This window comes from Leiobunum rupestre, chromosome 4 (assembly GCF_980474605.1).
Source record: "Leiobunum rupestre chromosome 4, qqLeiRupe1.1.hap1, whole genome shotgun sequence".
Taxonomy (NCBI): domain Eukaryota; kingdom Metazoa; phylum Arthropoda; class Arachnida; order Opiliones; family Sclerosomatidae; genus Leiobunum; species Leiobunum rupestre.
Genome location: NC_143387.1, coordinates 54,491,541 through 54,508,232, shown reverse-complemented (window position 1 = coordinate 54,508,232; position 16,692 = coordinate 54,491,541). Strand labels below are relative to the sequence as shown.

The following is a 16,692-nucleotide window of genomic DNA, read 5'->3' as shown; positions in this document are numbered from 1 at the left end:
TAGCGAAGCGTATTAATAGTCTTTGCAGGAAAAATGTAGATTCTTAGATCGTAGAACTTCGTTTCTTCAAACTCTCGAACAATATTGCCACTCCTTGGCATTTATCCAGGATCTTGGCATTTTGAGGTCGATTTTGCCACCAGGGTATATATTTTCAACACTTTGGCATTTCACCTAAGGGGTTTTTTTTGACCAAAGATCTTATATTATCCGTAGGATTTTCCTTTCGTAAACGTTACAAATTGGGATTTTACTATAATTTGGGCTTTAATGTCACTACGAGGCCGCGCGAACTGGGTTGGCAACCTTGCGTACTAAGTATAAGTCAAACTATAACCATAGAAATCAGAAAGTAACTGCATGTAGAACGATTTTTGCAAAGGCGGAATGCCCGCCGATTAGAACCGTAGCTTTGTCTTTACTAAAACAGTACTTTCAACTGTATATTTTACACATTCTCCAATATAATAAACATGAGTACCCGTAAATTATACAATACTTCCAACTGTATATTTCACACATTCTGCAATATAATAAACATGACTACCCGTCAAATATGCAGTACTTACAACTGTATATTTTATATATTGTTAAGATAAAAATAACATTTAGACCTTTTACCTTTAAATATAAATAACCTTTGTAAATATATTTTTTAATAAATTGTGTGCCCTGTTCTGACCCCCCCCCCCCCCGCTGCCCTCTCACTCGATATAAATAGCCAGTGTAAATGGCGATAGGGCGGAGAGTATCGACGCCTTCGTGCTCAAACGATTCAATCCCTAGAGACAGGGCCTGATGTCCATGCCTAGGGTTGTTGATTAGTTTCACGGGTACGAGTGCGGTTGGGAACAAGATCACAGGGTTCTTCACAGTTAAACTTAGACACCATCTCATAATTTCTTAACAATATTCTGCAATGTAATAAACGTGACTACCCGTCAAATATGCAGTACTTCAAACTGTATATTTTACATATTCTTCAATATAATACACATACGAACCCGTAAATTATACAATACTTAAAACTGTATATTTCACACATTCTGCAATGTAATAAACATGACTACCCGTCAAATATGCAGTACTTCAAACTGTATATTTTACATATTCTTCAATGTAATAAACGTGACTACCCGTAAATTATACAATACTTCAAACTGTATATTTTACACATTCTTCAATATAATACACATACGTACCCGTAAAATATACAGTACCTCAGACTGTATATTTCACATATTCCTCAATATATTAAATATATCTTCCTGTACAATATACGGTAATTTGAGCTGTATATTTTACAAATTCATCAATATATTAAATATATCTTCCTGTACAATATACGGTGATTTGAGCTGTATATTTTACAAATTCATCAATATAATAAACATACCTTACGGTAAAATATACAGTGCTTCAGACTGTATATTTCACATATTTTTCCATAAAATACAAATAACTGTAAAATATACTGAGGGGCGAACTGTAGTTTAAACATTTTTAGCTAGAAACTGTACTATAGTGTATGTAAAATGTATAGAGTTACCTACTGTTATGTTTACATATTGTCCTGTAACATCAAAAACCTCTACCGTGAACTTTTAAATGTAAAATCTACATTTTGTTTATGTACATAAATTTCACGAAAAGATCCAGTTCAATCTACAGTAACGACATGGACACCCGTGGGTCCAAAATATACCTGTAAATTCGACAGCATATTTTTCTCTCAGTGCTGTAACGGTCCAAAAGGTAAAAGTTTGGATAATTTTACGGTAATTCGGTGGTAGACGAAAACATTGCCATGATAAAAAGAACGTAGACAATCTAGACAAAAACACCCAGAAGAAGCCATACCTTCGATGAAAAATAACGTTCCAGCCTTGGGTTCCCTCGCTTGATTAATTTTTCCAGAATTTGAAACGACGCTTTTTGTTGATTGGATTGACGAATAAATAATTTCTTTCGTAATTTTCGTGCTCTTGGTGATGTACATGAACGAGAAATTGACGACTGGGTCTCTGTCCGCCGAATAAGCCATCGTGATCGCCGCCATGTCCACTTCCTGTTGGAATTAAAATATTTACCAGCTCGGAGTGCCGTTGCCATCTTATTACGTCTCTGGTCAGCGTGCCAATCAGTCCGTTCTTAAGTTCTTAAGTTCTTTTTATTGCCCAACAAAAGGTCGAAACCCATCACGTCAAGACACAGTAATACAAACAATAGGTATATACGGAATCAATATACCGAATGTATATGAGAAGGTCGAAAAAAAAATATATATAAGCAGATAGACAGAGAATTTAAAAACCGCATAAATATTTAACATAGATATATGGAATTAGAATATAAACAGGAACGCTATACAGTGTTCCAATAAAGAGCCGAGCCTAGAGACTAGACAAAGAGGTCTAGCTAGGCTAGGCTAATACCCAAGGCACCACCTTAGGCCTAAGTCATCATGCGACTTTTGAAGCCCTTAATTCAGGTGGTGGTCTAGGTAAGTCGTAAGGGCCTTCCTGAATTGTTTGGGACTAGGTACGACTTTGAGAAAGTCAGGGAGAGAGTTCCAATCGCGGAGAGAAGACGGGAGAAAGGACGGAGAGGCGAAGGCCAGGGAGGATGAACGAAACTGCTTTTTCAGTTGCAGAGATGGCAGAGGTTAGTGGGGCCAGGGCGCCGTTCGAGCGATGTATAACGCTATTCACTAGGGTGAGGCGTTTCACCCGACGACGACAAGCCAACGTATCCCACCGAAAGTTTTTCATAACCCTGGTCATGCTGACACTCCAGGAAAACCCGACGTTGACCGCGAAACGGAGAGCGCGCCGCTGAATGCGCTCCAGCGCGTGCGTGCCGCTCGCAGTGTGCGGTGACCAAACCGGGGAGCAATACTCGAGGATTGGCAGGACGTAAGTTTTTATAGCCAAGGCTTTGGTGGAGAAGGAGCAGTGCGAGAGATGCCTGCGCACAAATCCGAGAGCCCGCGCAGCTCGAGATGTGACTTGGTCAATATGGGTAGACCATTCTAGAGAATTGGTGATCGTGACTCCTAGGTACTTATGCGTGGGGACGACCGTCAGCGTGGAGCCGTCCAGAGTGTAGGTGGGAATTATAGCTGGTTGCCCAGATCGGTTCAGTGACAACACGGCGCATTTGGACCCATTCAGCGGGAGCTTCCATTGGTCACTCCAGTCCTGAATGCGGTTGAGGTCCTCCTGTAGAAGTGTTACGTCGAGAGTGGTATAAAAAGTTCTGGATAGGGCCACATCGTCAGCGAAGATAAACAAAGTTGAGGCGACATTGTCCCCAATGTCGTTAATATATACCACAAATAGGAGTGGGCCAAGGACCGAGCCCTGGGGGACACCCGATGGCGCAGGAAGCCACTCGGAGGTACCGCCCGGAATCACTACTCGGAACCGGCGGGTCTCCAGGTACGTGGCCAGCCAGTTTAATGTCTTGCCCCTTATGCCGTAGGAGTGAAGTTTCGTCTTGAGGAGTTCGTGGGACACAGAGTGGAAGGCTTTCCGGAGTTTTCGAGGCCAGAAGACCATTCCTCCATACAGCAGAGGAGTTGGGATTCCGTACTGTACGCCCTCCTGAAACCATGTTGGTACTGCTTCAGGACCTCGTTAGTGGCGAGGTGGGCTGTGATGTCGGAGGTAACGATATGTTCATCTAGCTTAAGCACCTGCGAGAGAAGTGCAATAGGGCAATACTCCGAAGGGTCTGATTTGTCGCCTGCCTTCGGTACTGGAGTGATGTTAGCCGAACTCCAGTCGTCAGGGATAATCCCCCTCATCATAGGACAGTTGGAAGAGGTAAGTTAGGGGGGCGGCTAGGACCTCGGCACAGTTTTTCAACACTATCGCCGGAACACAGTCAGGGCCAGCCGCTTTAAATGGCTTTACCTTCTGCAGCAGCCTCTTGACACCAGGTTCAGAGAAGATAATAGGCGCCATAGTAGGAGCCCTCTGAGGTAGGAGGGGGACCGATGAGAGGTGGTGCACTGGGAAGGTTCGTTGGAAGGTGACAGCTAGGAGGCTCGCCTTCTCCTCTGGTCGAAAGATGACCTTGTCTTTGTAGGTGAGATCGGGAATCCCGGACGACTTAGATTTTTGGGCCACAAGTTGGTAAAATTGGCGCCTGTTTTCTGAGAGGTCGGAGGCAACACAGTCCATGTGGTGCGTGCGGGCAGCCCGGATGGCCGTTCAATCCCGGAACACCGTATTTTTTGTCGGCTGGAATGACCAAACGGTAACTTGACTGAGAAAGAGAGAAGAAATATAAATCGAGGGGTAAGACACTCTGCGAACTCGGTGTACACTGCCGTACCTTTGACAGTGCTAAATGGAACTCGCGAACTCTGGAAAATATGTACCTTTAACAATGCTAAATGCACGAACTCGGTGTACAAATTATCTGAGACTGTCTTACCCCTCGATATAAATGGTATCTGTATCACTGACAGAAAAAACTGTAGAATTTACAGAAATATTTTACAGAACCCGTTCTGTATTTTTTTAATACAGTACTGTACTGTTTAAATTACTATATTCAAGAAATATTTACAGTATAAATTACAGGATGTGTCTAGGTATTTAAAATGCAGGGCCTACATGAAGTATTTATCATTGAATAGCAATATATACATACATTTTCAGTATATATTACAATTTGTTTTACAGTATAAATTACAGGATGTTTTTAGGTATTTAAAATACAGGGGCTTCATGTAGTATTTATCGTTGAATTGTAATATATACATACATTTTCAGTACATATTACTATTTGTTTATAGTAGAAATTAGAGTTTTGTTTCAGATATTTGTAATAAAGGACAGCCATGTAGTTTCTATGGTAGAAATGTTATATATGTACATATTTGCTCAATACATATAACTATGTATTTACAGTAAAAATTAAGACGTTTTAAGTTATTTAAAATACAGGTAGTACCTGTAGTTATTGTGGTCGAAGTTGAATTGCTACCAAACAGTAATAATCCATAATAATTCATTATTTGTTGAAAATCAACTAATATGAAGGAAAGATTTTTAGTGACATCTCGTAAAAGCACCAATGGAGTCATATTTTTAATTACCCATCAAATGAAAACAAATTAATGTTTATACATTTAAAAGCAAATTCATCGCTTTAGTGTTTGTGGTTTGAACTAAGTTTAATAGGTGTCTGGATTCCGAGCCAATGAGTTGCATTACTATGTTGTGCACGTGTTTGTGGCTCTCGCTTTGGACTCTAGTTCTGCTGGAGCTTATTGGTATATATTTAGCAAATTTGTTGAATATTTTTTACAATTAAAGTACCTTATTGGTTAAAAATTAATTACGGAAATGTTAAGTGTACATAAACTTATTTTAAAAAAGGGTAGTAAGAACAAATCAAATATATAATATTTCCTGGCTATATTCACGCAGTTTTTAAATGTAAATTCCGTAAAATTTACAGGCGTGTTATAATATTTAGTTATTATTTCAGATGTATACAATACAATGATTATGGTTGAAAAATTTACTATGAGCTATTTGTATAAATTACAGGAATCTCAAGTAAAAGATATTTACGAAACTTTCTGTAAAAAATACAGAACATTCCTGGCTACTGTGCGTCCAGGAGTTCCATTGAATTTCTACGCAAAATTTTTCTCTCAGTGTAGAATTTGGAAGTCTCTGCCTTGGCGTCCGACGATGGTACCATCCTCCAGTTTGTAAAGGCGGAAGAAACTCGTCTAAATATCGTTAAAAGGAAATTTACTAATCAGCTAATTTCTGTGGTAGAGGATAATAATATTTAAACGCTTTAGGTTGCCTTACATTTAAAACGGCGTTAGTGCAGTTCTCCAGAGCCAACATGATTCTTAACGTCTCATCATTTTCTGTTAACTCTAAATTGCGAAGATCAATCAACAAGTTTTGGAAATAAAGAGTGACAAATCCTTCCAATTCAAAGTATTCCTAAGAACAGCGTGTACGCGCGATCATTTACATATCACGGATAAGTAATCCTTTAAAAGCGGGTCAATACAATAATTCGACATTTGCATACGCTTACAATTGTTAGTGGAACTAATAGTTTTTGGACTTTTATTTAACTTTTTAACAATTCTTTTCAATGCCAGTTAAATTTATCATTTATAAGTTTCTTTTAAACCAAGAAATACCTCTGCGTATTGTTCCTTACCAGAGTGACTGAGAAAAATCATATCACCTCGGGCAGGAATCGAACCTACGACCTTTGGGTCCGAGGCCTGATTATTCGTGGCCTCGGTAGTCCAATGGTAGTGGCGTTGGGACGGTAACCCAAGGTGATATGATTTTTCTCAGTCACTTTGGTACGGAACAATACGCAGAGGTATTGTTTGGTTTAAAGAAACTTCTAATAGTATTAATTCCTGCGTGATAATAAACAAGTTGGCAAGCCAAAATATACCTCTCCTCGGAAGAGTTTTTAATTTTCAGTGAAGCGTATCTGTATCCGTGGTTCTGCGGTAAAACGCTCACCTGTCGTTTAAGAGGGCTCGGGTTCGAATCCCGGCCGATAAAAACGTTATACTACACCCAATGACAAAAAGAGGGCGCTTTTGGAAAAACCTTTTCCCTGATTCTCAGAAACTTCGTACGCAGTGATTACCCTTTGCCCCGAAAATGCGAACGCGTTCGCAGGCCTGACAGACAGACCCACAGACAGACACGGTGGTTGTATAACCCCTCCTAGGGTACAAAGTCCCCTCGGAGAGGTAAAAAATAAATTATCAATAAATTTATCACTGTCATTTCTGTGGGAATGCCTTTAAAACGCGAGGCTATACAATGCCAACACCGTTTGTCTCTAACTAATACACTGGAAAGAGGCTCTGACGAAATCCTATACATAGTTTGAATCTCTACGTCATCAATGAAGCAGTTCCAATTATAGATACATGCATCAAGAATTAATATGTAATTTGAGCATGAATTATGAATCGTACAATAACACCATTTTGCTGGTGTAGATTTCTTAGCAAAACACGAGGGTTAACAGTTTCAACCGTGTGTTTGCGGATTTTAATTATTTTCGAATGATTACGAATTTAGTTAAAATTGGTTAACTACCTTATTTAAAATTGTTCGAGTAGTTCAATTAGAAAGATGAACTGAAAATTGTAATTTTATTCGATACCGAAGGTATAATTGTAAAAGGGATCACCACAAAGGCCTAATTTGATAAACTTTGCCAGCTTTTTTCATAGATATTCCGGTCTTCATTTGCTATTTTATTTAAATAACCCCGGTTAAAAATATTATCTGGTTTCTTTAGGGCCCGTAACGATATTAATTTTAAAATTTCAAAGCATAAATCTAATTTTCGTACGTTTTATCGCTTCGATGAGATTACCAACAAAATGGCTACCTATTTGAATTTTTGATATCCCCTCACCATTTCCATGGAGACTATAGGCCCCTCCCTTAGGTGCAAACTAAATATACGGGAATAGTGTTGATGCTGGGAAATAGTCAAACCGGGCATAAGTTTGACCTTGAACAAATTGTAACATAATTTTTTTATTTAGCAAAAAAATGGTCAGAAACGACCTCGACCCTTTAAAATCCCCATAAATCCTTTTATGGGTCAAAGTCAAACGTGGTCAAAATATACACTTCTTCTTAAAATGGTGGGGTGGCAACTTTAAAATTACGATCCGGCTTTAAATATTGAGATATTGAGGTGAAACTTCACCAATATACTTGACACATACACATTATTGTCACCTCCATTTAAATCCAAGATGGCGTATAAAAGGGAGGTAAATACCGATAGCTATAGTACCGGCAGTTTTCAATATCCCTTCAGTGTCTGTTTAGGAACATTAAAAAAACCTATTAAAATAAGTGAAACAAACCTCATTTGGCCTATATCGTCCGCCATCTTGGAAAATAAACTCTTTATTTCTAGCTCGTGTATCGCCAAAAATATCTGTTCTACGTATCGTACGAATATATAAAAACGAATTTATTGTAATAAGGTCAAAGGTTATATATATAAATAAATAACTTATTACCACCATAATAAGGGCTGGAAATTTGAAGAAAAGAAAATGTCTAGGGGTTACGAGTTCAGTTTAAGTTTAAGGAGATTCAGTATGACTAATCATGATATCAATACTTTTTAGAGGAAGATATATTTTACGGATTGCCAATTTTTAACAATGAACAAAGCATACGGAAACCAACTCTACAGACACAATAAATGGTACCAAATATAGAAAGACAAAAAGAACCCCCAAATATTTCAATGTACAGCACATGGTTCAGTCGACTCTTAGTTTATGTCCCTCACAGGTGTCTCGCGCCCTCGGTGCCGCACGAAATACTCCACCAAGTTCATAACGTAACTCTGACTCCTGGCTGGCCGAAGCCATAATTAAGAGACCGTTCCGATTTAATATATTGATATTTCTTTTATTATTTGGCTTCCCGGAATTGGTTAGTTTTTGGTAAGTTGAGGTTGGAAACCGTTCTTAACGGTCTCTACGTTTTGAACCCTGAGCTATCTGCTCCTCTGACCAACTTTACTTGAGGTGGTCATTGGCTGCAGCCACTCAAAACATGATCTCTCTTTGTGGATTGGTCATCGCGGGTTAAGGGCCGGGTTTGACCCCAGCGTCCCTTTTCAGTCCAACCAATCCACGAGAACGCGCACTTATTCGTACCACCGATACAAACTTGACCCCAAAGGCATTGCCAGTACCAAGGGGTCGTAAGGAATTGGCTGATCTGGTCGGAGGGACCATGACTGGAAACACCCGCGGATGTATTTTCAATACTTAATATATATATATATATATATATATATATATATATATATATACATTAATTAAAACTTTTTGGAAATCAATGCATCATTTTCTTTGGCAATCCCCGCTTTTATGGAATGGGCCGAAGTGGCCACATTTTCAAAAGTAAGTGAAATTCGTGAAAATGATAGGTTTCAACCCTTCTCTTTAGGACCGAGAGCTCCGGTATGGGTGTTAATCGCTTCGTCCAATAGCTGTATTTCGTAGATACAACCATAAGTAACATAATACCAATAATTATGACAATCAGCAAACATTAGCCCGGAAATGATTTTTAAAATTTTTGCTTAATCAAGGTTTAGTACAGCACAGAGCCCTCTAGTGTCTAAATATACCCAAACTTTTAGTGTTGTTAATTTTCCGGAAAAATAAAATGCAGAAAAATAAAAAATTAAACATAAAATACTTTTTAAGGGTTTTTAATTTTTGTTAAACTTTTTATCGATATAAAATGTCTAATAACCGTAAACCAACTAGAACATTGTTACATTGTTAATCAGTTTAAAGCTTGTTTAGAGGTTTAGTTTTACTTTTAGATTCGAAAAAATGAGGCGAAAATGCCGCTTTATTTAAATTTGCAAACAATAGTAGACCAATCATGGAATGAAAACTGTTTTTTATTTTTTTCGGAGAAATACGGAAACTTTTCCGGAAAAAAGGCCTCGGTCATTTCCCGGAAACTTTTCCGACTTACAACACTAACCCAAAGCGAAATGTACTACAAACAAGGACGATGATATACTCTGAGTTTGGTAGACAGTCCCAGTCAGAACTGGCCGAGATTAAAACAATAGGAATAATCATACTAATGTTTGTTATGTAACTTACGATACAAATAACTGCATCAAATAACAGCCATCTGTAGTTCTTTAGTTAATGGGTATCTATAGCCTGAAAATCGTTCCCTCGACCTTACAATTTGGGCATCCCCGCATTACTAAACCCATGTATAAAAATTGTAATTAATTAATTAAGTTCAGATTGTCCAAAGAGCCTACACTTATTAGGTTTGAAAATCAGGCCAAAAGTGGTATTCTCCGCAATACTAATTTATATATTTCTTCTTCTAAAGTTTCAAGAGCACCGTACTTGAAAGCCTTGTTTTAAATTCCAAGGAATTTCGGGTAAAGCCTTAATGTTAAATAACTAAAATCTCCCCGAAACGTGGAACAAAAAGAAATGATACTCCCATTTTGATTAGAAATATACTGGAGGTATTTTTCATTTCGACCAACTTCGTTTCCCACGAATAGGTGCCGTAAATCTAAACGCGAAATATAATCCCCGAAACGACTCTAGAAGTTTCTTTGTAAGCGTCACGCTGAATTTCCATCAATTTCTAAAAAGTCCCATTTAATTTAATTTTACGGGGATATATATCATCGGCCTCAATTTTGTTAATTTTGACGGCTCGGCTTTGCTTTGAAATCCGAGAATTTTAATCGACAACTCGTGCTCGTGGGCCTCTAACGATTTGTGGATTTCGGGTGTCAGAATCCAAGTTCTTACGCTTCTTCATATTAGAAAGGATATAAAACGAACCGGTGTCGTCGCTTGCTTATACACAAACATCGACGATGAACTGATTGGGATCGAAATGAAGTCGATCGCGCTGTTACTCAACGCTCTGGGGATTGCCATTTTATTGACAGCTGGTAAGCAACGCTATTTTTCCAATCATTTTCACTACAACCTTCGTAACTTCTATGACTAAAAATGTATAAATTATTTTCACCACATCATTCATCAATTTTTTTTACTGTAAAATTAATAAATTTATTTTAACTAAAAATTAATAAATTTATTTTAACTAAAAATTAATAAATTTATTTCAACTAAAAATTAATAAATTTATTTTAACTAAAAATTAATAAATTTATTTTAACTAAAAATTAATAAATTTATTTTAACTAAAAATTAATAAATGTATTTTAATTAAAAATGAATAAATTTTTTTTAATTAAAAATTAATAAATTATTTTATCTAAAAGATTTATAAATTATATTTACTACAACATTCATTAATTATTTTACCTAAAAAATGTTTAAATTATTTAACTAAAAATTTATAAACTATTTTATCTACAAAAATATAAAAATAATTGTATCTAAAAAATTAAATTATTTAAACAAAAAAAATCACAAATATTTTTAAACCAAAAAATTAACCAATTATTTTAACGAGTTGCGTTATATCATCCTTACGAGAGAAGTATCTTAGACGTAAAAATGAAATAGCTATACCTTCTCTCGCGCCTGGTTTCACCTTTCGCGCTAAACCCCGGATGCACACACCGTATCGCAACGTAAAATGTAAAAATTATCCCGCGTAAGGATGTTTTCTTATTTATAAATCATAAATTTAAATAGTCTTAGAAAATCATAATAATAACGAATTTTTTGGTGTATTAGTTTATATTAATTTTAAAATTTCAATAGTTTTAAAAATCACTGTACTAATGAATTAATCCCGGCGATTACGTGTTTCGCGCGAGTAACACTAGCAGAATCTGAAGATGAATGCTTCTCTCTTAGAGATTGTTTTACACCTATGATAGTGGCAAATATTTAGACGTGTTAGTGATGTGTAGCAAAGGAAATAATCAAAAATTACTAAAGTTATAAACATTAAGTCTATAATCTAATGGGTTCTTCGTAATAGCTTATTTAACTTTTGGTAATGGACGCTTCAATAAAAGATACTCGGTTTTTACTCCCCTCTCCAAATTCATCTGGGAAGGAACTATTTCCGGTCAGTCGGTTAAACGGTTAGAATGGCTAGCCAAAAAGTCATATTTAAGCCAATTGGAGACGCGTTTTTGCCATCATGAGAATTTTGCGTCAGATAAGAAACGCGTCGGCTCACATGTATAAGGAACATACTAATGCTAATTTTCGATAATACATTTTAAGGTAAAATATATAATGTTACTAAAACTAAGTATAAGAATATAATATTATTATTATCATCCTCTTATAATTAAAATTATACGGAATATTTTTATAATACCGGGCAATTTTAAAGCTTCTCATGGAGACAAAGTTAATTCATTTCGTGTAAAATTATCTTTTGGAAAAAGATGGAAACTCATTCCTTTAGAACTAAACATATTGCAGTACGGTATGCAAGAAGTGTTTCCTTTTAACCAGGTAACGTTTTTGGCATGTTAAGGCTTAGCAAAAAACCGATGTTACGTTCGAGAAAGTTTCCAGCTTTCTAATATTTCAACAAGCACTATATAAATAATAACTTATGAGTCCTGGCAGTCTGAAATATTACTTCTTGGCAATTTCTGGGAAGATGTTTTATTTAAGCGCCTATTGTTATTTTTAATCGAAAAACATTCGATTTATTGGGCTGTTTTCTAATTCATTTGGTTTTCAAAGAAAATTTTCAATTTCCCAATAAAGGCTGCTTTTTGCACAATCCCAATGCGGGATTTGAATGTTTCGCGTACAGCACAGTAGGTCGCTGCCGTATTCTGTATAGCTATTCAACCGGCTGAAAATGGTGAATGATGCATCAATCTACCGAGGATTACGTGACCTTGATAGCTCATGGTTAATTTCGGTGACCCGGGCACGGAATCTCCGCAGTGCACATATTTGTGTTTTAGCCATATTCTGCAAAACGCTTCAACCGATAGGGGTAAATGATACATCAATCGATAGTAAATTTCAACACCATCACTACCATTTTATAAATATTTTCGATCGGGGCCCTAAGATCTGAGTAATGACCTTTTTTGAGTTCCGACCGATGCCGCCATATTGTACTTAACTGAGCAACGAATGGCGTTGGTTCCAAAGTTATTTGATTTTAAAGAAAATTGTAAATTTCCAAATAAAGGCTGCTTTGTACACAATCGCAATTGGGGATTTGAACGTATTAGTGTAATAACAGTAATCAGCTAAGCGAATAGCCAAGGGATCATCACAGGCTTAAATCATCTAGCCAAGTCTTCGCTGCCGTATTCTACATGGTAAGGAGTGGTTTGGGAAAGCGCTCGTTTTGGTAAAGCGTATTCTTAGGTTGGTAAAGCGGGCTTCAGAGGCGTAAACAAGGAAAGGGTTTCCCTTGGGTGTAACTTTAGCTGTACTAAAGTTCCACCCTCTTCTCGACTCCTCTCAGGTATTTTACATAGTTTGAAGGATCCCACGAAGGATTTCTGGCTACTCCACTGGCGCGGTTATTACGTTAATGTGAGGTTTATTGAAATACTGTTCTTAATTAATGTACCGGGTGATTCAACGCAAGATATACTTAATACCTTGTGAAGTTGCGTACTCAAATGTCCTAGACACCTTGTTGAATTTAGAAAAGAAAGTGTAGCTCTGACCACGCGCTTAACCCCGAGTTTTTTCGCAACAGAAGATGTAAGTGGCGTGGAAGACCGTACCCAAATCATTCGGGGCGCTTGTGGCGCGTACGGTGGCCCCACCAGCTACAAAGAGCGTGTGTCCAAGTGCGAGAAGGCCTGCTACGACCTGCACGACATGATCCACGGACATTGCTTTGAGAGTGCCGACTGTTTCTGTTTGAAGAGCACTCTGAACCATAATTTCACAACCGGCATGTGCCTGAGCGAGCCGAATAAATGCTACTTCGTGTACAGCATCGGTAACCATCTCTGCCAAGAAGAAAACCAGCGAGCCTGCAAGTTCGTCTGCAAGAAGTGGTACCAGAGCCGCAAGTTCGAGTGCGACGCGAACGGCCGCTGTCACTGCTACGAGTACAACTTCAAGAAAGACCCGAAAATGCGTGAGTTGCCACTTATTTCTAAAACTATAATAAGGTGAGCACGCCTACTAAATTTTATCATTTTTGTTTATATTTCCATGTCATCTTAGTATAATTAGACTTTGTTCCAACATTTTCCTATTTTGGGGTAGCCTTTCCCATTAAACCCCGATAAAAAATTATAAAATCAAAAACTATGAACTAAAAAATACTGCTTCAAATTTTTTATAAATCTACTGAAAATTTACTATTTATCCTATATTTCCTCTAACAGTCATTTAAAGTCACGGCAATTTTGCCCCTAATTCGTGTGTAGAAAATAGATTACATCTGCTTTATTACTTATGCATTAAATGCAGGGGGAAACAGCAAACGATTTTCATCTTTCAGGCGGAAACTTACAACTGCTATACAGAGATAATTTCAATACATCGATTTTAACAATTTTTTGGAATGTCACTAGTAATTAACTCCCATAATACTTAGATTTAAGAAACAATATATCCTAATTAGTTGATAAAGCGTGAAATTATTTACTGACAAATTAAGATTAAAGGGATTTTCAGCCAGTTTTAAATATATTTTACACAAGCGTTCTGGTTTTTACAATTTATTCGTGTTTGTTTCTGGTAGTGGAAAGTGATTTGAAACGCAGTTTGAGCGTTTTGGGATCAACTTGTCGGAAAAGTAAAGACTGCAAACGTATTTGTCCCACCGACTACAGCTTCCATTTATGCTTGTACGACAACTGTTATTGCATGAAGAGCCTAAAGAGCTACATCCCCAAAAAGATGTGCAATTACTGGACCGAGAAGGAAAGCTGCGAGATTGTCTACGACCTCGGAAAGGAGTTGTGCACGATTTCCAGGAAGGGGCCTTGCAAGACCATCTGCAAAAACGCCATGGGCACCGACGAGTATTCTTGTAGTCGGCAAACCAACCGCTGCAAATGTTTCCTGCCCTACCCGAGTAAGTGATCCCTTCGCGTATGCTCGTACTATATGCCCGGTGCTAATTGAAAACTACCACTTTAGAACTGACCATTAGCGATCGCGGGACATTCTTTCCGACACTGTGTTACTTGGCTAAAGATAATTGCTTGCAAACGTGCAAGGTTCTCTTTGGCGAGAGCTACAAGACGAGTATGTGCCTCAAGGACACTTGCTACTGTCTGAGGAAGACGGGCTACAGGAAGCCGAATTTCGAGAAATGCGACAGAGACTCGAAATGCGTGGACGACATCAACCTGGGCAGGTTCATTTGCGGCTCCACCGACGACGGCGCTTGCCGAGAGATCTGTTTGAAGGAGTACGTGACGCCCGATTACCAGTGCACGCGAGGCGTCAGGGAGTGCCTTTGTCAAGTTCGAAAGCCTGTTGAGCCGCCGACCTCTCAGCGAAACAAAAATGGTATTTTCACTCGGCCTTTTTAACAACATTAGTACACAGCCCACCTTTTAATCATTAGACTCGCATTACGTTACTTCTTCAACTATATGCCCAGTAAAGTACGACAAAACGATGCCCTTCGTTAGCTGTAAATAATTGCGGAAATTATTTTCTCATTCACAATAATTCAAATCCCTAAAATATTATTTTAAATTTTTTTGATAAGGGTATTATTTTTTAGATATATTAACCAACGAGTTGATTTCAACGAAAGAGGGTAAAACTACTCAGGATTTTACGAAAACTAAATCAAACCCGACAAAATCAAACGTAGCTGTACTAACCCGGTCGAAATTACACCAGAAACGAGAGGGGACTTCCCCACCTCCATTTAGAGAGGGAAGGATAAGAACTGAAATTCCATACATAGAGACCACAAAGAAATTTAAATCAACTAAGAAGCTTGAATCTCGATATTTAGCGACCACGAAGAAGCCCGGCACACAACAAAAAACGAAGACGAAAATGACAAATACCGGATCTAAAATGAAAGCGAAGGAATACACAGGGAAAACGAAGAGGCCTAACTATCAACAGACAGCCACAACGAAAAATCCTAAACCTCAACACACATCGACCACAAACAAGCCTAAACCTCAATACGCAGCTACACCTAACAAGCCCAAGTCTCAATACGCAGATACCACTAACAAGCCCAAGCCTCAATACGAAGCTGCAACTAACGATGCCAAGTCTCAACAAACAGCGACAAGTAAAAAGCCCAAACCTAAATACATTGCTACAGATAACAAGACCAAGCCTCAATACGGAGCTGCAACTAACATGCTAGAGCCTAAATACACAGAGGAAACGAACAAGCGTACCCTGAGTCGCAGGAAATCCCGCAAGAACCAACGACCCAAGAGGAAAAAAGGCGAAAAGAAACCAAAAACCAAAAATAAGAAATCAGGTAAGACTGTTTATTTTAAGATGATCATCGCGAGAATTGAATGCATTTGAGTAGGTCGTTGTAGAAATAATTTGGTTTTCTTGTTTTAATTTTTCTTTTACTTCACTGTCTCCTAGAAGGGTGTGATAGAGTCGTGAAGAGTTTAAGATTTTCTAGTGCGCGTAAGAATCACGCGTGCTGCGATTATACTAATAAAGTTTTGTATTGTGACGTAAAATAAATATTTTATACTTATATTTTTTGTTTAATTTATTTTATAGAAAGATCTATTGCAGCTGGCGGGGAACGAACTTACGTCTTCGAGGGCGGGTGCGAATTCAGCCAAGGCACGTGCGTGAAACTGTGCATGGACAAGTACGCCTCCAACTACAAAGGACACATCTGCATCGACCAGGACTGCTTTTGCTTGAAAACAGACGGTTTCGTGAAACCACCGTTTTCGGAATGCGCTACCAGATTTTGTCGAGAAGGACTGTCGTTGGGCACTTCTCCTTGCCAGAAGAAGTACCGCAAAGCTTGCCCCAAACTGTGCGAGCTCGAATACGAGACCAAAGTCGCGGCGTGCAACAAGGACGACGGTCACTGCTACTGCATCGCTAAGCTGGACACGATCATGGGCACCAGGCGGGGGCTGCAGTCAGATAAAGACGTGGCCAACGATTTTCCCTGGCTTATCAACGGCAAACAGAACAAAACCCTTCTTAGGTTTTCGCACATCGACGATATGTGTGAG

General features: G+C 38.2%; 1 protein-coding gene across 3 annotated transcripts in view; it reads left to right on the top strand.

Moving 5' to 3' along the window:
* Positions 1-10,431: 10,431 nt before the first annotated feature.
* Positions 10,432-16,692, top strand: part of LOC149948316 (uncharacterized) — a 32,224-nt gene continuing 25,963 nt past the window's right edge. For 2 of the 3 annotated variants that reach the window (XM_090173301.1, XM_090173300.1), the window contains exons 1-6: positions 10,432-10,515; positions 13,233-13,622; positions 14,235-14,570; positions 14,636-15,010; positions 15,231-15,959; positions 16,220-16,687. In XM_090173301.1, the coding sequence (XP_090029427.1) occupies positions 10,458-10,515; positions 13,233-13,622; positions 14,235-14,570; positions 14,636-15,010; positions 15,231-15,959; positions 16,220-16,687 (2,356 nt within the window). In that variant the 5' untranslated portion in view covers positions 10,432-10,457. The remainder of the gene's footprint in view (positions 10,516-13,232; positions 13,623-14,234; positions 14,571-14,635; positions 15,011-15,230; positions 15,960-16,219; positions 16,688-16,692) is intronic. The other variant, XM_090173302.1, reaches the window with a different exon arrangement.